This window comes from Poecilia mexicana, unplaced genomic scaffold (genome assembly GCF_051168715.1).
Source record: "Poecilia mexicana isolate PSO_F unplaced genomic scaffold, ASM5116871v1 scaffold_5, whole genome shotgun sequence".
NCBI lineage: Eukaryota > Metazoa > Chordata > Actinopteri > Cyprinodontiformes > Poeciliidae > Poecilia > Poecilia mexicana.
The window spans coordinates 1,300,072-1,326,037 of NW_028263374.1; the positions used below are offsets into that span (position 1 = coordinate 1,300,072).

The window sequence follows — 25,966 nt, forward strand, 5'->3', positions numbered from 1 at the left end:
GTCCTAGAGTTCATTTAGATTTATTGACTTTCTGTCACAGAAATTCAACCCACAGTTTGTCAGAAGAGCTGAAATCAGTTGTTTTCCAGAAACTTTGTTAACTTACTTTATCTGTCCAAAATCAGTTTTGATGTTTGGTTGGGGTCACTGTTCTGCTGGACACCCACCTGTATCCAAGTTTCAACCATCCCAGAAGAAGTTAAAGAATTTGAAGTTGGGCCTGTTACTTCAGTCACTCTATGCTTAGGAAGGATCTAACCAAACAGAGCTGCTCTGTTTGGTTAGATCCTTCTGGGTCCATGAAGTTTGCTAACTTGCGATGGGTTCTGCTAGCAAAAATATTAGTTCCACTAATTCTAAAGCACTAATCATAAACATTAAGTCTGTTAATGTAGCACACCAACATTGTATTTAGTGGAAGCTATTGCTAAAGCGTTAACTTCAATTCAAATCAGTCCTGGAAAGACTACAACCCTCAATTACCAATTTAACTTTGATATTATAATTTACATCTTCTATAATACCTTAAATATTACATTTATGTTTTTATCTTGTTCCCCAATATCTGTGTTTTACTTTATTTGAAAAATTAGCTCTGCTATTAGCGTATTAGCATATTGGCATATTAGCAGTTGTGTGCGTACCATTGAGTTTTTGACATGAAAATTTGTTTAATCTGTCTTGTTTAGGGAAGAGTTTAATAGACCTTTGTTTCAGGGTACTAAATTATTTGTGTTTTGACAGGTTTAATGTGTTTAAGTGTTTATCTGTCAAACATTCCCTCTCTTGGTTGATTTCATAACAAAAAGATGTAGTTTGAGTTGGAATTTGCTTGTGATGAATGATTTAACTTTGCAGTTTGAAGCCATGCGGAAAAATACTAAAGTGCCTCAGAACTCTGAAATCCTGAGTGCCATCCGACAGCGGATGGCTCCGTTTTCTTTGACTCCCTCAACTATGTTCATAAGTAAACGCAGCAATTTTCCAGCCTCACATCATTCCCCTCCACACAGGCCCTCTCCCCCCGTACAATCAGGCTGAGGACGTTTTATGTTTACAGCTTGCAGAATCAGCAGAGCGTTTCAGATAATTAAAATTCAACGTGCTTTGATGATTTCCCACAGTACCTTGCTTTCAAGGGCACATTTTCCACTCCTGCATGTTATTTTGAAAATGTCAACTTTTGTTGAGGCCTTTTGACCTTCTTTGAAGCACTTGTGGTCATTGCATAAAGGGCAGGAAGCCACTTTTGTCCCAGATATCTCATAGCTACATGCTGAATTAATCAGCCCTGAAAATGCGAGGCTGTATTTTATATTCTGCATCTGAGAAAAAGTAGAAATGAATTAAAAATCTGAAAAATGTGGAATCTTGAGTATTGTGTTTTTGCCGCAAGCTGCTTCAAATTTCTGAACATTATGACAATTGTTGGTCTAATCCAATCTTGGGTATCGGAACAGTTCCTAATCAAAGTTCTGATCAGATTCTTGATCCTGATTGTTTCTGTTTTATGAAAACTGCAGCACATTTCTTATTAGCACATCAAAACAGACTTACTACAGCACCTCATTGTGTCAGTCGATGACAAAAAAAGGTTATGAACTTTTTTCATTCATGCATAAATGAATGAAAAAAGTTCATATCTTTGTGTTTTATACTGTATGTGAAAATGCCGCAGGTGGTGAGTCCTGTGCTGTCACGGTATTTCCCTATATTTGAATATGCAGCTTTGTTTTCCTACAATAATACACAAATGAATGTGGCATTTTCCAAACCGGTTACCATGGAAATGTTTTCATCCATATTAGTTTTGTGTTTGCGTGTTGACGGGAAAACAGAGATTCAGGGTCACACACATTACAGTCTTTGACAAATAATATATCCACATACTTACATGACATGATTCATCTTGTGTTTTATTAACTTTATATTCTAACACACTATTTAAAGTAGTTCAAGTTATATATCTGAACCTCCTAGCAACATGTTTAACTCCTAACAGGAAGTCATGGTTGTTTTGAAGCAATTTGATTGGCTGACAGGTTTTAGCTTTGTGCTACACTGCCCCCTGTGGGTTTGGCATGTTAAAAAACAACATTCAAGGGGATTTTGTGCAAGTTCATGTGGATGAAAACTTTTCTGAAACTGATCTGATCTAATTTTTTTAAACAAAGTGGCGGAGATATTGGCTGCAGCTACGTGTGTATAAGGCCATTATGAAAAACACTGGCCAGTATTTTTGATGTTCCTGTTGCTCTCTTGTGGTTTTTCTCTGTTTTAGCTTTAAAAAAGATAACTGACCAGTTTTTCTGTCCTGAAAACCATCACGATGTTTCACTGCGGCAATGGTTTGTCAATGATTTGCAGTGTTTTAGTGTATGGAAAAAGTGATTTTAATCTCAAGCATAAATCTTACCAAGATAAATAACATTAATAGTACTAATATTCTCTTTTTTAACCACAGGGTCTCCATCCTGGACAATGGCAGCCTTCGGATATGGAACGTAACCAAACTGGACGCCGGCCTCTACACCTGCGTTGCAAGAAACCAGTTTGGAGTGGCGAGCAGCACAGGAAGTGTTACAGTAAAAGGTATTTCCGTGTTCCTCCATTTGATCACCGTCTCTCTTTTTCAGCCCGTTCAACAGAGACCCTGACCCTGCCAAGGAGTAGACACGTGTTTGAAATGAATGTTTTCTTAGCTTTTGGCAGCGAGTGGACCCGCACCATGTTCCGTTTCAGCTGTTTGAAAAACTAAACCAAAGTGTTTGAAAGGATAAATAAAAAATGACCAGAGCTGAATGAAGCATCCAGTCACTGCCCTCTGATAAAGCACGAAGGGAGAAGGACTTTTTTTTCTTTCTTTCTCTCCTCCCCGCCCCCGCACCTCCGTGTCGTCGTTACCGGGTGAGACACAGATGCATCGGCTGCTGTTTGTGTTTGTGGAGATGCTGAAGCGGTTCAGCTCCCTGCCTCGGCGCCTCTGGCTCTGTCAGAGGATATGCGGTGTGAAGAAGTCCTTGTGCTTTTTGATCATCTGGACGGTGGATTGCATTTCTGCTCCGGTGTTATGGTGTTATGACTTATTACACTTCATTAAAAATGAATGTGAGCCGGGTATAGAGTGCAGCGCGTTGGGCAGTTTTATTCGGTGCACGTGGCTGTTTTTCATGTCCTATTTCCACAGGGGGAAGGTGTTCTCGCCTCTCTCTTCCTGTTCTCGGCTTCCTGGGGGACTTGCTGACTTATTCGCTGAACTGTACCCTCACTGTGACCCTATTTGCACGGTTCACTTGTGTTATTGTTATTTCTTCTGTGTTGACCTTCCTTGTTGGCAGGCTTGCGTAGATTTATGGAATTATTGATCTTCAGTATATTGGCCTCGAGGAGGAAAGACCAGGCTTTCACATTCAGAAAGGTTTTTGTATAGATTTTCACGAGGAAACTGTTTGGTGATAATGACGTTCAATAATTTACAATGTCATGAAAACGTTTAAGAATTTTACAAGTGAAGTTTTTATGTGTTGTATTTATTCCCCAGGATCACAGAAGGATTTATTTAAAGCATTTATTTTTAATCATTTTGACAACTTAGGTTGAAAAAAACTCAAGACTTGAATTACATAAGACCAACAAAGAGAGGATTTTAAATACAGAAACCTTCTGTTAAAATAACCATTTAATATTTGTACTGTTAATTTTAATTCAGAAGAAGAAGAATTAAAATCTTCTGCCCAGATTCTTCGATGACGTCATTGTATCAGCTGAGCCACAAACACAAACGCTTACAATCATAACAACATTGATTAGACGAACAAACTAATGAAGCTGACATCACACATAATAAAATCACAAACCGAAATCCAGTCCAATATTTACCTCACTACACAGACATTGACACACAAAGACAAACTTACGGGGAAGCATTTTACCGACACACCGTTCCCCGAAGACAGCATCATGGGTAACCCCGGAGCGACCTGAAGTTAAGGTTCTGGGTCCTATACTTTTAAAGGAAAGGCATGTTTTCCTTCTCTGCTGCATTCAAATTAGGGGACTGTCCTTAGCTAAGTTCATTTAAAAATGGTTGACCATGTTCCAGTAAAAGCTTGTTTTTTTAAGATCAAAGTAATGTTATTTTCTTTTGAGTGGGGTGATGTTTTTTATTACCCTGTCCTGAGAGGAAGCTCTACTCTGGCGACAAGATCAGATTGTTTTTACAACTCCAGCTGTTAAAAACCCTATCAGCTCAGCCAAGGGTTAAACACACAAAGACTCCTATGTGGAGAGAGTTTTCGACCCCCTCATGATGCCTGATCAGGTCACAGAAAAACTAGCTGTGTTTTAAATTATAGAGAACTAATATTTTAATTCAACTTAGTGTATTGTGTTTCAATAGAAATATCCTATATAAGAAATTATGCTGATTGAACCATGGACATAATTTGGAGCTGAATTTTCTTATTTAAAACACTATTAATTTTGTCTAATATTTTTAACATATAATCAAGTCTAAAAACTAGCATATTTTAAATTTATTTTCTTAACAGTACCAATACATTCAAAGCATCTATTTTTCTAAAAAATAAATTTCTACACCAAACTTTTATTCTTACACCTTTTCATCACTATGCTGGAATACAGCACAGTAATCAGACAGCTTCCTTATGGCTAACCCTGCTTAAATGTTGCTGACCACCTGGTGAACAACTGTCAAGTCAACAGACTCCTTGTGTGGTCCTACCATTTAGATAACAGTGCATTTCTAAACTTAAAAAAACTATTTTATTGGTCCTCTGCAGTGGTTGGCACAGGTAACTAAAAAGTTAGTTGCACTTGCCATAAAGCTAATATTAACTTTTGCTAAAGCTTTACACCAATGCGGTATTTAGGGGAAGCTAACGCTAAATGGCTAAAGCACCAGCTTCAATTATGTTGCTATCCAGCATGTGTTAATAGCTGTGTTTCCATTACAAACTTTATCAATATCTGCCATGTGAACCAGGCATTAAAGAATTCATAACAGTGATAAGCAAAACGTCAACTGAACATTTACAAAGCAGCCAAATAAATTAGCGCTAATTTTGGAGAAGCTAAGTGCGTTAAACATTTTCAAAGTTAGCAAAAGCACTAATTGAAAAATTAGCTCCAGTGCTAGCACATTACTGGATTAGCAGAAGTGGTCTATGGTATTTATTGAGAAAGTGAATCTTAGCTTTTCATTAGCTCAAAGCTGCTTTGAAATAAACAGTTGAAATACACAATTCTGTATTTAATACATTCATGTTAGATAATTTTCTTTGTGAATATAATTGCTCAAATAAATTAACGTAACTGATATTCTGATTCACCTATTTTCTTTTGTAACAATAAATTCTTGCATGTTTCAGAGCGATCAAACTTGCCTTTTCATCTCTTGAGTTTTGTGACCAGGTTGCATGTTGTAGATATAAACCTGTAAACAGACTGTAAAATCCCCCCTTTTTTATTCTCCACCTGAGAGAACATGTCTGAGCATAACTGCACCTGAACATCCAGCTCTTATTGATTCTCCATCTTTAGGGAAAGGACATACAAAAGTCAAAGAAAAAAAATCCATTAAAATGATTCCTAAAAAATAAAAAATCCCTGGCCTATATGCTTAAAATTGATGTAAGCTTTCCATCATTCTCTGAAGTAAAATGATTTTTTTCTATATAAAGTCAGAGCTTTCTTCTTGTGGGGTTTATGATTTTTGTTCCAAGGTTCAGTACATTTAATAGTCTTTCTTCTTCGGTCTATAAAATCCTGTGAAATGCAGTGTCAATACCACAGTAGCCTGCTATAACAGAACTTTTTTTTTCTCCAATTATCCACGTCGTTTCTATAAAAAGGTGTTTTTAATTGACTTCTCCCTACAAGCAAGCAAAAAAATAATAAACTTAAAAAATAATTTTATTTATGTCCATATGAATAACTCCAAGAAGAATATTGCACTTTGTATCTCTACATTAGTTCTTTTTACTGAAGAACACGTCACATAATGGAATTTTAAATAAGTCCCAACAGGCGCATTCTTCTGCAAATCACCATCAAGGCATGTTTCCATTTTCTGTTGAAGTATAAAAGGTAAAATCCATCTATTATGAATGCTTAAAAGTCAGCAGCAGTTGAGGATTTTAAGAGCGCTCAGAGAGCATCATGCTGCTCATTTACGTGGATGCCCAACAACAGAAATTTTCACAAGCCTTTACTCAATTGAGTTAACAGTGTAGAAATTGATCTGTATGAGTGCAACTTCGGTTTCTGGAGTTTATGTGACAGAGTAGCAAACAGCAAATGGATTGAACTTAAAGCAGGCTTTTTTAGTTACATTGACGTCTCAAGCTGTTCCCGCTCATACCATAGAAAATATGAATTTGATGGTTTTTAAATAAATCTGAAAAGTGCGGCATACATTGGTATTCAGACATATTTGACTGTTCTTTCCAAAATAGCTCAGTCAGAATAGACGCAAAGTGTCTGTGAACATCAATTTTCAAGCATAACCTCTCAGATTCTGAAAGTATATTTAGCTCTTTGTAATTCTGTGATCATATAATATAAATCAACATACCCCAGCAATTTCTCACACTGATACATATTTGTGTTTATTCCAAATTTTCTGCAAAAATTGTCAACAATATTTTTGACAATTTAAGTGACTGCCAACAATGATCTGCAGGTGGCAATATTTCTGACTTCCACTACACTGGAAGTAAGGTCACATCTGCAAGTTCGCAGCCAACTACAATCACTCCACTGCCAGCGTATACTGTGTAGGCATCCACCTGAGAAATGTAGCGCGTGTGCTCCTTCACCTTCACGTACCTTCCTTCGGGTGGGGGCGCCAATTTATGTGTTCACATCCACCTGAATAATTTGTAGTTGCGACCCTGGGTAAGCCCCTTTAACATACAAGTTGTTATGGCAATCAAAGTAAAGGGGGTAAAAACAAATGGTGGCATTTTTCTTTAGTACAAACTTTCAAAGTATACATTTTTGATGAGACACTGTAGACTTTAGCTGTTTTCTTTTTCCCTTCCTTAGACGTGAGTGAAAGCGGTTGATTCTGTCACCTCTTCTAAAGGTGGACGGCCGTTGTTGTCATCTTGGCGTAGACAGTCATCCCGGTTATTCTCTCGTTCCTCCTGTAAAATGCATCTTTTATTCGATGGCCTCGCCCGTTTCCTTCCCACCGCCGCATGTTAAAATTTGTACATGCCGATGTACAAATGTTTTCTTTATATGATCTGTCACAGCTCATATTGTTTGCTAGACGGGACGGGGTAATTTATACGCGCCACTTCATTGAGGATTGCAAACCTGTTTAGCGGGGGGGAATTTGTGTAGTGGGATCAGCCCTTATGGGAGATGACAGTAGTTTATTCAAATTGACTTTGGTGATATGAATGCCGGAGGGGAGGGAAAAAAGAAATACCTGTCAAATAGCGTTCGGTGTCTTCTTGTTGTGAATCAGCCACCTAGTAAAGCAGCGGCGGGGCAGATGAGCCCCGTTAATGTTGCCATTATCGCAACACTGGGGGGATATTAGCAGATTAATTGCTCTTGATTATGGATGTGCTCCCTGAATTTTGATCACAGCAGAGCGGAAGCTGTTGCAATTAGGACGGCTGCCGATCACTGCGTTTGGCCAATGGAGTTCAGAAGTTGTGAAATCGCATCGCGTTCGCTTTCTGTTCACTCCTCTGGACCATGAAGGCAATTAATCTCCACAAGCGCCGTGACACATTGTGTTTGCAACTTACGTTAGAGAATATTCCTCGCTCTATCAGATCCTTGTTGCATTGTGTTCCAGCTGTATTCAAAGATCTAATCGCTTTCTAACCAGTAATATGGCTCCACAAAACTCTTTTTTTTTTTTTTTTAAGCCGGCTGCCTCCAGCACCACCATGAGGTTTGTAAACGGGGCTTTTGAATCTGAACCGCAGAGAAATGATTCACAGGAAAGATCTCCTCTCAGGAGTATTTGTAATTGCTGCTTTACCTTATCATCCAGTGCTATGATCAGGTCAGATTTTTAATTTCTCATCAGTTTATGGACAATCACCTTCAAATAGTGCTGCTCTCACCACCAGGCAAACTGGGGAAACGCTCCTGTGGGTCAGTGGCTCATCATCAGGTTTCTGACCAGGCAGGCGTCTGTCTACAGTCTTTCTCTCTGTCATGGTGTGTTTAGGAGTGTGCCGCATGTGTTTGCTCTGGCAGTTCACAGCATGCTGAAAACATAAATCCAGACAGACTGTTTTTGAACTGTTGAAGCCTTGGATGAAATGGCCACTCTGATTGTTTGCTTAACCGATAGGAACCACTTCTGGTGTTTCTTTTACTCTAATGAGGCTTGTTGAGCATCATTGAGTTCAGAGCCTGCATCACTTAGACAGATGGGCAAAAGTGTAGAGAAAACTGGATCAAATATGAAAGCAATGAGTACGCTCTAGCAAACAGCTGTAGATACTACATCTGCAATTATGTTCAACATTCATAAAGGGCATGAATTTTATATCAGCTTTAGACTTCATATAAAAAGTTTTTGAACACACATTTCAACCATTTTTAAAGGCAAGAATAATTTTCCAAACCAATTGCCTCATAAGAATCAATAACTGCAACATATAAAAACAAATTAAGTTACATTGTATGATTTAAGTATTGCAAACCAAAAATAACTTGATCGATTTTGTTTAGTTTTACATAAACTAAATAGCAAAGACAACTTGACATTATAAGTTATAAGGAAATAAGCTATTTGATCAAGACTTTTTCATGGTAAATATTCCTAAACTGATTTGAAGAGATTCTCAGTAAACGTCTTTGTTTTTGCCTCCATCACCAACAACAGCATTATGTTTGTTGACCAGAGGAAGAGCTACTGAGTGTGCTACATTGCAGCGTTCGATTACAGTCATTTTTATAACCATAGAATTTAGTTCACAAATTTTGAATCTTGACATTTCGATAACTCACACATATACTTGAGTTATAGAACTCAAATATAATGTACTGTGGATGCAAAACATCCACAGTACTATTAGGAAGATGTACAGAAAAAAAATATTTTATGGCCATCAGCAAAGTCCTGGTAAACATCTACCCAGCTTTTAAATGCATCGCGCATATTTTCAATACAGTTAAAAATATTTTTAACTATTTAAAAATAGAGTTAAAAATAGTATGTTAGTATGTTATGTTATGTTATGTTATGTTATGTTATGTTATGTTATGTGGCTGAACATAACATACTAAGTTATGTTCAGTCCCATAACTTAGTATACGCTGCCTGTCCATTCCAAAACCAGTTTTGGTCAGCATCTTTGAAATTACTTTGCCGACCTTGAACATGGATAATTCTTTGGTTCCTCCTGGTTGTCCAAACCAATTTGCTTTCTTTGGAGAATAATGATTTGGGTCACATGGTTGAAACTTGGACCGAGTTAGTCCTTCTAAAGGACAATGCTTTAAAACACCCATCAAAACTGTTTTTGAAGGTTTCTTGGTTTCTCTAGACGAAAGCTGAATCCTTCTGAAAGTTTATAGACTATCCTTCAAAGTTGGGCCGATTCCAGAAAACCACCCGATTTACATACAGTAAGTCATGCTATTTTATCCTAGAAGACGGTGCAAATATCTGACTAAAATTATGACAGAAGCTCGTCAATAGCTATAGAAACTTGCCATTAGCAAGTTATTTTCTCTTTGACTTGCTAAAGGCTAACAGGGTTTATGTACATATTAGAACATGTGTGTGTCATTTGCTGTAACTTAGCCACATTTGAAAATAAATCTAGTAAAGTCTTCATTTTGTACAAAGTGAATTTTATTATTGTGGGTTGTACACACCCACGCACACACACGTTTCTCAGTGAAATGGCCCTGCTTGTTGCTGTTTGCTCCCTTTTTGTTTCTTGAAGACATCAGACCGAAGATGCTTTGATTAGTTTACACACTGATCCCTTTCATGGATTAGAAAAACAACCCAAGCGCCACGCCGTTCGATAACGGCTCAATACTAAATTCAAGCTCTTGCCTTCCAAGCGTACCCTGTCATCCATGTTGAATGGCAGCAACGATGTGAAATTAATGCGATGTGGGATTCCTGACAGCCACATAGAAAAATAATGAGCAGCCATCTGTCAGTAATCACCAGCAGGTTGGTACAGATGTGCCACTGAACACTCAGTGACTACAGTACAGGAAGGGTCTTGCATCTATCTGCAGAGCAGTGTTGAAGACAAGGGTTTTTTTCTAGTGAGATCTCGTCCTGAGAAGTCGTTTGATTGGATTTGGAGAAAACGAGTGGGGATCAGAAACAGGTGAACATCTGTTGCACTAGACTGCAGACTAAACGAGGGAAATTAAAACCTGAATGCCTTATTTTTCTTCTAATATTCACATTTTTGCTTAGAGATGAAATGATAACACCAAGGAATGTAAGTATCCGTTGTCACCAAGGTGATGCCAAATTATTGCAGTGGATTACCTTGAAATAGATGTTTTGAACTTCAGCCTCCACTCTGCTGTCAGATGCAGCTGAACCTTTGAAGAAAAAGCTTTTAACTTGTCAGCGAAACTGTTTTTTTTTAGTTTGTCTTCAACCTGGATACAATAGCATGAATGTTAGTTTAAAGGACTTAGCAGCCCATCGTGGCTTTGACTTGGCCAAGCCCTTGTCATTCCATTCTTATGACCTCAAACCACTTTCCCAGTAGGAGGAAACTATGGGGCCTTTTCCCATTTTGTCATGCTTTGAGCACAAACTTCAAAACATTTTATGTGGCTTCTGTGATAAAAATACAGATGTTCTAAATGTTTGTTAGAGAATACGATGGAGACCAGTGGACTCAGAAGGATAAATTTAATTTAAAGAGGAGTTTTGTTGCAAAACTACATTCCACAAAGTAGTTCAGATGTCCACTGTAACTAATAAAGAACCTTGTGGAAATTGACAACCTTTAAATAACATACTTTTCATTTAGGCTACATTTCTATATTAAATAACTTTTTTATTGGTTTGTTGTAATATTCTAATTTTACATGGCATGTTTTTATTAACTGTAGAGGAAAAATCACAATTAACAGAAGTAGTCTTTCTGTTAACTGAAAGACTAACAGAAAGTTAGTCTTTCAGATACAGCTCTGATTCAAGCCGTATCACATTCATGTAAACATCAAGCGCGACTAGGGTCTTCCGCTTTAGAGCTTTGTCGTGTTATGCATTGGTTTGAATCCAGTCTCCTTCACCAAATAAGTTTGTCAGATGTTTGTGTCATTTAGTTACACCTTATAAAAATGTAATTAATCTATATAAGGTGTTTCTATTTGTAAAGTTCATCAAATAAATATAGACTTTTCAATAACATCCTAATTTTTTTATTGAATGGGTCTGCATCTAAAGGCCCACAAATCTGGTCTTTATGGTTAAATGACAAGAAGAAATATATTTTGGAAGAAATTTAAAATGTATTCCACTTCCAGTGTTAAATGTTCTGTAGAATTTAAAGTTTATGAATCTTGGAGAATGTGTTTGTGCATTATTATGCCATTATCATTACATTGCTTGAAAATGTTATAAAAACAACAATATTATTGTTTATCACAATATCTTCAGGGACGATTTATTGTCCAAGGAAATTTGTTATCATGTCAGACCTTGTTAAGACTTAAACATGGACGTTCATTGAGTCTCTCCATCCAATCAAAATGACTTTGAGTTTATCAGTGCAGAACTGATGGAGACATACCCAAAAGATGTGAATGGAGTTAGTGGAGCGGAATACAAATGCATAAGACAATTTTTAGACGTTAGTTGTAAAAGTTCCCCCTTTTTTCCCATGCACCTTTTTCTTCACATCCCTTTGTGTTGGTTTATCACAGAAAATCACAGTAAAACATACAGTGTGACAAAATGGGGAATGCAACTCTAGGTGTGTAAATACATTTTCTGAGTCACTGTACATGCTGTGGTTGCCCATAAGAGTAATGCATTACAGCTGCAGTCCATTAGAACAGAGGAGTATTATTCATAAGGCATTGTGGTGAAACGGCCCACATGAGGCCTGTCAGTGCATCTCAATATGAAGCTAGGAGTCACTATGTAACAGTTAGCTGGCACTGTTTGCCGTTCAATCCTTATTTATTGTTCAGCCTTTTCTCTGAGCGTCCCCACTGTGAGCCAGTTTCAGAAAGTCATCGGCTTTAGAATAGCACCGAGCTCTGATTCAAGCCGTATCTCATTCATGTAAACATCAAGTGCGACTAGGGTCTTCCGCTTTAGAGTTTTGTCGTGTTATGTATTGGTTTGAATCCAGTCTCCTTCACCAAATAAGTTTGTCAGCTGTTTGTATCAACATCAATACCTTCTATCTGATTATTGTTCAGAACTCTTGAAGCAGAAATGGGATTTTCTGCCTGACTCCTGGCAGAGGTCTATTCAACTTGGATATCATGAGGGAAAAGCTTGAAATGTAGGTTTTTAGGTTTCTGGAAATTAAACAGAAAATAGGTACATCCTAACCAGAGGAAGAAATTACATGCTAGGTACTGGACATCAATCGAATGGAAACATTTATACGGAAATATGAACATTTTCTAAACAATTCTGAATACAATTTTTCATTTCACCATATGCTGTAACGTTCATTACCACTTGGGGTCTGGTTCAGTTAGGTCCATTTAAACAATTCTAACTCAAACATAATTCAAATGATAGAGTCTGTAACTCTATCATCTATACTGTATTATTCTACAAAAAAGTTTCTATAGTAAGAAACTGTAGTAAAAAATTATATAGTAAGAAATTATAGAATCTATAGTAAGAAACTCTGTTGTTTCTTACTTTATTTCTCAGTAAGAAACAACAAAGTTTCTTACTATAGATTCAAGTTTTCTTACTATAGATTCTATAGTAAGAAACTTTGTGGTAGAAGGATACAAAACTTGTTAAAACATTTTAAAGGAATGTAAAACTTAAAAGATTTCTGTCTTGTTAAAACCAAAACATGTTCTCTTTTAAATCGGAATTGTAGAACAGTCACAACTCACAGTTGTTTGAGTGACATCTAGAAGAAATGGAGTGAGAAGATTGAGTCAGCGGTAACACAGTAATTAGGCCCGAGCAGCTAAGCGCTGCGAGAGCCTATTGTTTTCGTGCTGTTTATTATTATTATTTTTATTGTGCCAAAAGAATTGGCTTTTTGGGGGCTTTCTCATATTCAAAAACTCACCAAACTTGGCGGGGGCATAGAGCCCGTGTAAAATTTACGTATTTTAAGGTCCCCACAAAAATCGCACAAGAAACGGCTCAAGGGCGCCACCTAGCAACTTTCAAAAGACCCTTTCCTATTCACTTACTTTATCGTAGACACTTGAAACTTGGTACACTTGTAGAGCTCCCCAAGACACTCTGAATTTACAATTAATGTCATAGTGCAAGTATCACAGATTGTCGGCCATTTTGGATTGAAGTTCCGATTTTGACCCGATTTTGGCTGTTTACAGGGTTCGCATTTGATCGAACTTGTCCTAGGGATTTCGATCGATCGGCTTCAAACTCGGTCAGATCGTTCATAAGGCATGGCCGATCCAAAGTTATCGTAGGTTTGCGTTTTCGGGCTTGCTGAAGGGGTCTTTCCGGGGGTCAAAGGTCACCGATTCGCCATGAAACATCAAACTGTTATAACTCTTTGAAAAAAACTCATAGAAGCACCAAACTTTCAGTGATTGATCATCATGGGATGCTCTACAATACCCAACGGTCAAATGATGACGTCACTTAGGCCACGCCCCCTGAGAACAGGAAGTGTCATTTTTTACGCTGAACGGTCGCTATCTGACCCCTTTGACCTAATCGAGGTGAAACTGTGTCCACAGACAGAAAACATGTTGGTGTGTTGAGGATTCCAAGCCAAGCTCATTTGAATCCAGCAGGTGGGCGTGGCGGCGTGGCAAAGTGACCCTAAACGCCGTGTCCTTACGTTTGGCTGTGGATTCCACAATTTTGAGGCCAGCTGCACCAAACTTGACATGAGTGATCCTGGTAGGGTCCCCTACGATCCTATGTTGTCATAGTCTGACGTCATCTAAGCCCCGCCCCCTCAGAACAGGAAGTGCTTTTTTTTCCATGGAAAGCTGCCTTTCTGGCTCACTGCACCTAATCAACATGATTCTGTGTTGGATGACAGATAACATGTTAGTGTCACTTGCTTTAAAGCGCCAAGAGTCTTCTGTAGAGGGCGTGGCCGTGGGACCGCGGCGAAGCAGAGGTAACGCCGCCGCCATACGTTTGGCTCTAGATTCCACATCGTTCAGCCCAGCTGCACCAAACTCACTAGGATGCATCCTTATCCATCCCCGAACAGGAATCCATAACAGTCGTTGATGGGCGTGGCCTAATTTCTCTACAGCGCCCCCTAGAAATTTTTAAATGATCAGCCCCAAGCCATGCTTTAACCTAGAATTATGAAACTTGGTACACATGTGTATCATGTCAGGACCTACAAAAAAGTCTCTTGGAGCCATGGTGCAAACCCAACAGGAAGTCGGCCATTTTGGATCAAAATCAGCCATTTCCTCTTTTTCATAGACATCGCATCTGATCTATCTCCTCCTGCAGCTTTTGAGATAGAGACTTCAAACTCAGTCAGCAGAGACTTGAGACATTAAAGATGAAAAGTTATCGTAGGAATTTTTCTATGTCAAAGCATGTGGGCGTGGTTAAGTCCCAAACTTTGACTATTCACCATTAAGCATCAAAGTGACATAACATCCACATATAAGGTCACAGCTGCATCAGACTTTCTGTGTCTCATTATAGACCACCCCTCATCACAGTTAGGTGGTCGATTGATGACATCACCTTAGCCCCGCACACTTCCGACAGGAAGTCACCTGTTTTTTCTACTGTATGTCTGACTTTTACTCTCTAAGTCATGTTGGTGTGTCATGGATTCCAACCCTGTGCAGGCTGACATAAAATGAGATGATTATGAACTCTGTAAATGCCTACTGGTAAGTTTGGGACTAAGCGTGGCTTAGTCCCAAACTTTGACTATTCACCATGAAACATGAATGTGAAATAACTTCCACATGCCAGGTCACAGCTGCATCAGACTTTCTATGTCTCATTATAGACCAGTCCTCATCACAGTTAGGTGGTCGATTGATGACATCACCTTAGCCCCGCCCACTTCCGACAGGAAGTCACCTGTTTTTTCTACTGTATGTCTGACTTTTACTCTCTCAGTCATATGGGTTTCATCCTGTGCAGACTGACATAAAATGCCATGAAGATGAACTCTGTCAATGCCTACTGACCCGTGGGGGCGTGGCAAAATGGCTGACCCTCGCCATATGCAAACGATTGTCTCTTATTAACACACGCATCATCCCATTTGCTCCAGACTTTTTATGAGTGACACTAGTGAACCTCTAAGGAGCCCAATAGAGTTTAATTGCAATTTGACTCCACTGCGCCCCCTAGGTAAATCGACAGCTGTATCTCCTTGCCACATGGCCCAATCTGCTCCAGATTTTGGCTGCATGGCCAGGGAACGCTGCCGAAGACATCGAAGCGGATCGCGTGGAGGATGGCGCGCGAGCGTCGGCGGTGGCCGGCGGGAGGCGGTGCTGGAACATCCGCGGTGGCTATAGGCTTGAGCGGCGCTTGGCTGCGAGGGCCGCTTGAGGCTCCGCGGAGCTTTAATTCATATTAGTCTGCTAAGGGAAATATTTTTATATCTTGTTGAGAAATTTTCTCATTATAAGATGCTGCTTCTGAATTGTTTCCTTGCTCAGGCAGCATAACTCTTCAGTACTTAATAAATACTTTGTTTTTTGTGAAATACTGCCCCGGTACTCTATTCTTCATTGCCCAGTTGTGTTTTCATTGCTTTTACACGTTACCACTGGATAGTCAAGTGTCTTTGAGAACTGCTTCTAGCACTAGTGCTAGCTACCTGGGCTAGCTAGGTGAGAAAATGTGAAACAAGGAGTGATTTTACAAAGTACAGCACAACAAACCTCTCCAAAATGTCTTACATGTAGAACTGTTTGTCACAGTAATGCTAACATTAGAGCTATTGATTCATTTGAATTTAACATGCTTTTAATACACACTGTTTAATTTCCAAAATGTTGTGTGCTTTAATATTGCTAGTAAACAATGTCCGACCTTTGGACCATTTTCTTTTGTCTTTTATCAACTCACCTGAGCTTAATGCTTACGGATCATTAAGACGCATCTAATTCACTAATGCTAATTTAGTAGAATAACTTATTTTATCACGTTGTGATAAACAGTTGTACTACGCTGACAACATGCTAGCTAATCTTAAAACAGCAAGATAACAGAGAGAGTTTAAAGGCCGACCGGCTCTTGCTGCAGTCAAGTTGCATCTGCTGTGCTTACAAAGAAATAATCTCTCTATAGTTGGATCAGATTGTGGTTTGTCGAGGACTGGTCAGGTGAAATGTAGCAGCCCGTGTTTGACCCGCCTTAGCGCTGTCCTCAGGTGCCACCCAGTCTGTCACAGTGCATTAACACCCCCTGTCCTGTCTGGTCCTGACCCTGCTAAGTGAATGGGTCGCTATCCCCTCGTTTACAGTGGCAGCAGGTAACAAGGCATTATACAAGACAGGAATGAATCAAATTACGCTCATCAGCCTAACTTAAGCTCCGGTAACCAGCCTGGGTTGTGCATGTAATATGTCACAATGATGACGGTGGAGGATAATAAGCAGGGGAATTTCTACTGTCATTGTCAGAGTGAATCCCTGGAGGTTGTGAAAGAATACACACTTTGGAAGTCAACATGGAAAGAGTCAGTGTTATGAATTATACTAGGCTATTAACGTGCTTGGTATTCAATGTTTTCAAGTAGTATTGTGAAAGTGTCCTAAAGTTTTTTTTACATTATGTTAAAACCAGAAACTTCAGTGTAGTTGTTTGTGATTTTATGTGATAGGAAAAAACAAATTAGCAAACGACTAGACAAATGAAAGAAGAATCATACATGGTTTATTTTTGTTGTTGTAAATAAAGCCAGAGTTAATATTTTTACTGAAGTCACCACTGATGGGGTTCTTAGTGTACGTCCCCAGTTTTGTCACTCTCACTTGGCAAAATTGCTTCAAGATTAGATAAATTTTTTAAGTCTTGCCACAGATTCCCTGGACTATTTTATTTCTTCTTAGCAACTTTCTAACACACAAATGTGCTTTGATCTAACCTATTGCAACGTGATTTTCTTACAGGATTACCCTTCTTTTACCTCCATCAATCTTCCTGTTAACTCTCTACCTGCTTGGCTGTTCTGCTGAAGAGGAGGATCACCACAGCATGACACTGCCAACCTCACGTGCCGCTATGTCAGGGAGCAGCAACCTTCACAACTCCAAGTGTCTTATTTTGCTTTTGGTCCAGCACAATATGACTCTTTAAACTGAAGCCGCTTATTGTAATGCCTACTGAAGAAATTTTTAGATTTTTCAGTTAATGAAAAATTATTTTTGTTTTCAGATTTAATTTGAGCTGGAAAATAAATCAATAAATTATTGGGATGGACACATGATCAGTATCAGTAGAAAATACATCCAATAGAACTCCAATCCAGAACTGCACAGCATTCTGGGGGATGTAGGCAGAGGAGAGGCTTTAGCTGATTCATTTCTCAAGGTCAGCTAAGCAAGGTTGATGGCATCAACTAACAGCACAGAGTGAAAAAAGAGTAAAACAGCTGGAGAGGAAGCTGGAGAGGTCACATGACCAGATTGGTGGTATTTCAGATATTTAAAACAAAACCGCACAGCATTCTGTGATAATAATAACTATAAATAAATAAATAAAAAAATAAAAAATAAAAATAAAAAAATTAATATATATATATATATATTAATAGTATATTAATTATATATAAATAATAAGCAATATTGACTGATATGAAACCTTATATTGTGATATTTTTGTGTTCCATATCATTCAGCTTTAGGTTTAATACATTCAGTTTCCATATACTTTTGTACTTTAGTACAAGAAACAGTTACCAACCTTTTTACAAAAAAATCTTCCTTCTTAAATAAGGATATTCCTTTAATTCTTAGTTATTCATTGTAAAATATTTGCCATTGAAACATATCTAGGTTTCCATGGTAAACTATGAGGGGCCGTTTAGGACAAAATTTACGTTTTGTCTCTCACACACTACCAAAAACTCTCGCACACTCAAAAAAATTACGTTTTGTCTCTCACACACTACCAAAAACTCTCGCATACTCCAAAAAAGTAGCCACGCACACTCAAAAAAATTACGTTTCGTCTCTCACACACTACCAAAAACTCTCGCATACTCCAAAAAAATAGCCTCGCACACTCAAAAAAATTACGTTTTGTCTCTCACACACTACCAAAAACTCTCGCATACTCCAAAAAATAGCCACGCACACTCAAAAAAATTACGTTTTGTCTCTCACACACAAACGTTAACTTTCTCGCTCACACACACACTATCAGCTCGCTCACATACACTGTACTAACAGCTCGCACATTCACAAACGTTAACTTTCTCGCTCACATACACTACTACCAGCTCGCTCACATACACTACCAGCTTGCGCACATACACACAAACGTTAACTTTCTCGCTCACATACACTACTAACAGCTCGCACACACACACAGACGTTTATCTCTCACATACACAAGACTAAAGTTGAACACACACACACAGTACTAAGACTCGTTTTTCGAATGTGTGAGAGCGAGACTCTTTTTGAATGTGTGAGAGTTGTCACGGAAGAGGCGGGGCATAATTTTTGGATCAAACTGCGCATGCGTAGATCCTAAACTATAAGTTTCGATTGTTGACTCACTGTATGTTCTATTACTTAGTATATTTGTGCTTTTAAATATATATAGAACGTTTAACTTTCTTGTAGATTAAATGTACTATAGAAATAAATGAATCTGATTGATTGATTAAAAATAGCAAAATTGCTGTAGTACAATCTGTCCACTGGGTGCCAGCATTACAGGAATTATTAAGAGGTCTTGTGAGAAATTCTGTTCCCCCGTGAAAATCTGTTCCCCCTGTGACGGGAGCGCGCATTGCAGAGACGCGGATCCGGTGAATATGACCATTTTCACGGCGCTTCTGATCGATTTCTTGGTAAAAACTACTCATATGATCATGTCAATGTGTAACTTTCAGTTTAATCGGCAGCTATCAAAATAAAAATACATACATAAATAAACGAGGTCTGGTGTGGAGGTCTTTTTTCGCTGTTTTGTGTTATTTTGAAAGCGAAGAAAATCGATCTTTTTTCATTTTTTGTGTCCTAAGCCGGACAAATAAAAGTCAGTCAACAAACACAGGTTCCCAACACATAGTGTGCATTTATAATTTTTCATTTCTGATGAAGGAGGAAGGAGATTAATATACCTGCAAGATCTTTTACTTTGTTTTCAAAATATTTGCACTATGTTTGACATTTGTCCTTAACATAGTTTAATATAAGGTAGCTATTGAAAGATAGTTTCAATATATTTATATATATTTAAAAGCACAAATATACTAAGTAATAGAATATACAGTGAGTCAACAATCGAAACTTATAGTTTAGGATCTACGCATGCGCAGTTTGATCCAAAAATTATGCCCCGCCTCTTCCGTGACAACTCTCACACACAACTCACAACTCTCAGAGTCTCGCTCTCACACATTCAAAAAGAGTCTCGCTCTCACACATTCGAAAAACGAGTCTTAGTACTGTGTGTGTGTGTTCAACTTTAGTCTTGTGTATGTGAGAGATAAACGTCTGTGTGTGTGTGTGCGAGCTGTTAGTAGTGTATGTGAGCGAGAAAGTTAACGTTTGTGTGTATGTGCGCGAGCTGGTAGTAGTGTATGTGAGCGAGAAAGTTAACGTTTGTGAATGTGCGAGCTGTTAGTACAGTGTATGTGAGCGAGCTGATAGTGTGTGTGTGAGCGAGAAAGTTAACGTTTGTGTGTGAGAGACAAAACGTAATTTTTTTGAGTGTGCGTGGCTATTTTTTTGGAGTATGCGAGAGTTTTTGGTAGTGTGTGAGAGACGAAACGTAATTTTTTTGAGTATGCGAGAGTTTTTGGTAGTGTGTGAGAGACGAAACGTAATTTTTTTGGAGTATGCGAGAGTTTTTGGTAGTGTGTGAGAGACGAAACGTAATTTTTTTGAGTATGCAAGAGTTTTTGGTAGTGTGTGAGAGACGAAACGTAATTTTTTTGAGTATGCGAGAGTTTTTGGTAGTGTGTGAGAGACGAAACGTAATTTTTTTGGAGTATGCGAGAGTTTTTGGTAGTGTGTGAGAGACAAAACATATTTTTTTTGAGTGTGCGAGAGTTTTTGGTAGTGTGTGAGAGACAAAACGTAAATTTTGTCCTAAACGGCCCCTCATAGTAAACAGATTCAACAGAGCTCTGAAAGATGTTCAGAGCATCTTACTGTGATTTCAGGAAGAAATCATGACTTTCTTCCTGACCTGTCTGTGTGTTAACAAACAAGCTTACTAACTAGGTGAGCCTGAAAGAGGTCACCTAGTTAAAGAGGTCATCTGAAAGAGAAGATAGATATTTTTTAGAAATCACTTTTGGGAGATGTTATAAATAGGGCGGTTGACTTTTTGACTTGCTAGCTGTTAGCCATTAGCCTTTCACTGCTGCAGACACTTCTCCAGCCTTTTGGTTCCTTTGCTTTTCTTTCCCTCACATCATTTCGAGCTAAAATCTCTCCAAAAACGATTGTGACACATTCTTCTAAAAGAAATGTGCTCGTTAGCTTTTCAGTTTTTTTTACTTTTTTTTCTTCTAGAGTTCTTGTTCTACAGGACGTACCCAGCTTTCACAACAAAGGCAGACAATAGTTTCCACAGAAGCCTTGAATTTATCTTTTTATGGTACTACACCACTTTAGCTGTAGCTCCATCATCCACTATGTCCCTCTAACGGAGGAGCGTACCTCTTGGTGATGTTTTTATTGCGTGGGCTACAAAAAGCTGCCTGTTGTTGGTATTTTGTCTACCGGGATGAATCACATTAAAAATGTGTGTGAGAGAAGGAGCCACCAGAAAGAAGGTGTCGCATCCACGCTGAATGAGACGCGCACTGCCGGCACTTTCCACACCAGAGTCATCCGCCACGGTTGATTTACTCCACATGCCTGTGTGCTCAGAGTCGCAATTTCCAGCAAGTAATCACAGCACCCCCAAGAGGGAGACAGGTGCCCCGCACTCCAAAGAACAAAGATTCACCTTCTCATCTCACCTCTCTCATGTCTTCACATACTCCTCTTCCGCTGCTCTGAGACAAGTGCAGATAAGGGATACTTGTTTTATTCCCAAGTGTTGGAAACATTGTGCTACTGCAGGCCTAGAAGCAGAGCAGTGGAGATTAGAGGGATTGCTGTTTACTCCTTTTCCTTTGCGGTGTGTTCAGGGAATTCACAGCCAGTGGAGGAGAGTTCCAGGCTGAGGCTGACAGTGACACATGGCCATTTCCCAGATTTAGGAACGACACTTCTCGGAGTCCCGACAGAGACGAGCCTGGGCTGAAACTAATTCTGCTTATTGTAGCCAGGCAGTCTGAGTTTTGCTGTGCGCTCCTTCCTGCGTATCCCTCTATGAACTGAGTCTGACACATCCATAAGAATGATGGAGTGGCTCGGCTGTCTCTGTCACCGCTGTGCAAAAAAAAACAAAAAGAAAAAAAGGAAATGGAGAGGTTTGATGAAACATGCCTGACTTTGTGTTTCAGAGCCGACCATCATCACCACGCAGCCCACAACGCTGGACATCACCGTTGGGGAGAGCGTGGTCCTGCCCTGTCAGGTGAGCCACGACCCATCTCTGGAGCTCAAGTTCACCTGGTTCTTCAACGAGCAGCTCATCCACTTCGGGAGCAACGGCGGATTCTTTGAAAAAGTTGGCGGCGTAAGTCCACAATCTGTCTTTGAGCGTTTGAGTGGGCAGTATGGACTTCAGGCTGTATCACGATATTTGATGGTGCTACTGTGAAAACGATAAAAGTGGTGATAATAAATATTTATTAGATCTTTTTATGACTGTGACTGTGTCACACACACAAATAGTTTTCTTGAAAACTATTCCTATTTGTAATGTGCTTCTTTAGGACACTAGTCACATAAAGAAGTGTCACTTATACCATTAAGCTGCACACTTGATGATTTATTGAATAAGCAATGGAAAAACAGTAAAACTATCAATCCTAAGGACAGTTTTGGAGTTTAATTGGAATTTTATCGTAACAACAATAACTCAAATTTCATATCATGATAAGAAATTTATCACAATAACTGATAAAAAATACAATAAATGTCCATCCCTACTTTTAAGAAAGAATGCAATTCTTATTGTCACAAATAACGTAAGCTCCAGTTTACTGTGGTTTTAACAACAAAGTAAGGTTCTAAAGTGGCTTAGTCAAAGCCTAGACTTAAATCTGGCTCAGATGCTGTTAAGTTTCCTTAAACAGGTCAACAATGCTAGAAAACTCCAAAGTGAGTGAATAAAAAAATAAAATAGCATTAACACTGTAGCACTGGTGGAAGTTTTTACTACAGCATAAAAAACTCCCACCAGAAATTGTTCATATTGGTCAACAGTTTATCTATTGCATCATCTTTATTATTCCTGTGGCTACCAGGAGGCATTTGGTAGATGTAATAAATTATGTCAGGAGTACAGGACATAAAAGATATTGATTTGTTGGTGAGGATATTTGATATTGACTCTTATTAGCCACCGTAGCTCCTTTAACATCAGTTGGATCATACCATTTCTCTACATTATTGTTGGTTCATTTTGAACTGAATTTACATTCAGTAACCCAACGAGTGTTGATAGAGAAAGAAGTCTTCCTTTCCCCTCCCTACAAAGTTCTGTTCCCACATGCCTGCATTCCTCCATGCTAATAGATAGTTTTTCCCCCTGCTAGCTAGCATCTCTCCACTGTTTGTTAGATAAAGTGCTAATCAAGAACACAAAGCTCCCTCAGGTTTCTGGAAGAATCCTCATTTTATTGGCTCCCCTGACAGGAGCCCAGGACATAAAAGATATTGATTTATTTTTTTTCCCAGCTGCTTTCAGAGACTTCAATGAATAAAGGTTGAGAGGTGACTCCGAAGATTCATTGGTCCATTCACTGCTTCCTTTAGCAGGACCGTAATAAATTCAGCTGCACTGCAGAGGGAATGTTTGTATCAAGTATATTATTTATGGACAGAAAATTGCTGCCTCTGGCTAATTTTAAAATGAAATTTACATACTCACCCTGCAAACACTCGCATTCTGCCAGTGGACACTTTAAAAACGTCTCCAACTCACTGCTCACCTAAACATGCATTTTCTTTTGTGTATGTAGCAAATAAGTTCAAGGTATCTTTATCTACGACCAGCATGAGAAATAAAAAAAGAAAAATTAAAAACACATTTGCCTTGCTTTTTAGTTTCTGTAATAATTTTAGGTTTCTTGGAGTGTGATTTAAAGTCTCAGCACCTTAATAAATGACTCTTCATCTCCACTTACATTGATTAAGCCCTTGGCCACTCCTCTGAATTCCCACCATCATTGTGCCACAGCTTTCAGCCATCTTCTATTTATTACTCAACCTGCTCAGCTCCACTCTGATGAATGATAATGTAGGAGTGGGAATAGTAATTAGAGACGGAATGAAAGGCTCTCTTAAAGGACTAAGTAGCAGACCAGCCATTAGGCTGCTCATATAACATTCTACAGTCCAAATAAGACTCCTAGAGGAAGTGCATTTCTGTAATTACGCAGATGAAGTAAATGCACAGAGCGTCACTCTCATGTCCCATTTGGAAAGTAAGAGGGGGGAGGCCCCGCATGTGGATTTATGGATTTATTTTTCAGAACACACATGTATGAAAATGAGCTTTCTTCCTGAGACCGGTGGTGTCAGGGGTTGTTTTTTTTTGTTGTTGTTATTGTATTTTTGTTTAATTCCAGTAGCTGCGGGGTTACAGCCATGCTTATGAAGGTCTGTCTGCTTTTTGTGTGTGCGATGAATGACAGCAGCACTCGGCGGGGGACATTATGATTCGGAACATCCAGCTGGGGCATGCAGGGAAGTACACATGCGCCGTGCAGACCAAGGTGGACAGCATCTCCATAGCGGTGGACCTGGTTGTCCGAGGTAAGTTGGGGAATACAGACTTTAAATTGTATCACAGTATTTGGCTGAACTGTTGTGCTAAATATTTATTATATCTTTTTTTTAGGAAGCTTATTTAAGAAATTAAATTAAAATGAATGAATACACTTGTTCATGTGATAAGTCATTAAAAATCATGGCAGGGATGGATGTAAACAGTTATAGTAGATATATTCATAATTTATCTGTGGTGCTAGTGCTCATCATCTACCAGCCAATCAGAGGAGACGTTGGCATTTTATTCAGACGTTGGAGCGACAAGCCCCGCCTACTGGGGAGCGACTCTGTATGTGGCATTTTGGGGAAATCATAGTTTCCCCAAAATCATAGTTTGCTGTGAGAGTTCTGGTGGAGCCAGCTGCACATTGAAAACACTAAAACAAACCGTCATCCTCCTACAAGTTCCCGTTGTCTTCTTTATCTTTTCCACCAGTAGTAACACCCGGCTGTGATCATGTGACTCCTTTGAGCAATATTATTTTCACAATTTCAATTTGTGCAGATCTATGGCTGGTGGAAATGCAGGGAGCATGTCAAAGCAACTATAGCACTACAATTCTATAAGAACTGTAGAGCTATTCTTAAATTGTGGTAAATAAAGCATTCCCATTTCTAACATTGCCTTTTTAGGACACCGGTCACATGAAGAAGTGTGATTTCTACAGGTAGACTGACTGTTCAACAAAAGCATCAATACATATCAATAAAATTGAACAAACAGTGGAGAAAATGGTAAAACTAACAATCCTGACAATACGGACAGTTTTTAGGGGGGAAGACGGGGAGAAGGGGGTTAGACACTATTAATTGCAATTCATTGTGGCAATGATTATTCAAAACTCTCATAATGATAAGAAATTATTCACAATAAATGATGTAATAATATAATTTATTGTATTATGTAAAATCAACTTTTGTTGATTTTACATCATGTTACAGTGTTCTTCCCTCATCAAAAACATTTGTACAGCACATATTTCTGCCCTATTAACCACCTTCAGACTTTGTTAAATAGTTTAATTATGCATGGTTTATCCACTAATAAAGAAGTAAAGTATTGGCAAGTTAAAGGTTCTCTGTTCAAGATTTAAAGAAAATTTACAATTTAATTAGAGCAAACGTCTCCCAAAGGGTTCACGCTGAACTGACTTTGCTGCCATTGCCGCCGGTGCTAAAACCTCCCGTCTTTCTGACTCCTCCCGATTTACATTTCCTTCCCCACATCTCCCCTCTTCTCTGTCTCTCTCTATATATCGTTTTCTCCCTGCCTGACTACGGCATCCATCAGGTCCCCCAGGCCCCCCCACCAGCATCCAAGTAGAAGAAATCACTGATACCACAGCCTCTCTGTCCTGGAGGCCCGGTCCTGATAATCACAGTCCAATTACGGCGTACACCATCCAGGCCAGGACACCATTCTCCCTGGGGTGGCAGGCTGTCACCACAGGTAAGCTCTCTCCAACCAGCCGTGGCCTCCTCTAGTCCACCTGGACGAGGGCTCCGTTCGTGGTTTCTACTCAGCCCTGGGAAAATATTAGAGGTGTAATTTCCTGCTCCGGCACCAAATGGCGCACTATGGTTGCCGGGATCATTGACCGCTGTATTATCAGACTCCTGGGAGCCCTGAAACATGGATCTCTTCGTGATGAAAAACCACGTTGCCAAGGCTGTAATATGATAGTGTAGTTACATAGCACATTTTTTTAATGGG

The 25,966-nt window shown here is 39.0% G+C and overlaps 1 protein-coding gene across 1 annotated transcript in view; it reads left to right on the forward strand.

The window, feature by feature from the left end:
* LOC106919734 (contactin-4-like) overlaps positions 1-25,966 on the forward strand; it is a 242,313-nt gene that overhangs the window by 201,081 nt on the left and 15,266 nt on the right. The window contains exons 12-15 of the mRNA XM_088005312.1: positions 2,465-2,592; positions 21,816-21,991; positions 24,117-24,237; positions 25,544-25,702. Of these exons, the coding sequence (XP_087861438.1) occupies positions 2,465-2,592; positions 21,816-21,991; positions 24,117-24,237; positions 25,544-25,702 (584 nt within the window). The remainder of the gene's footprint in view (positions 1-2,464; positions 2,593-21,815; positions 21,992-24,116; positions 24,238-25,543; positions 25,703-25,966) is intronic.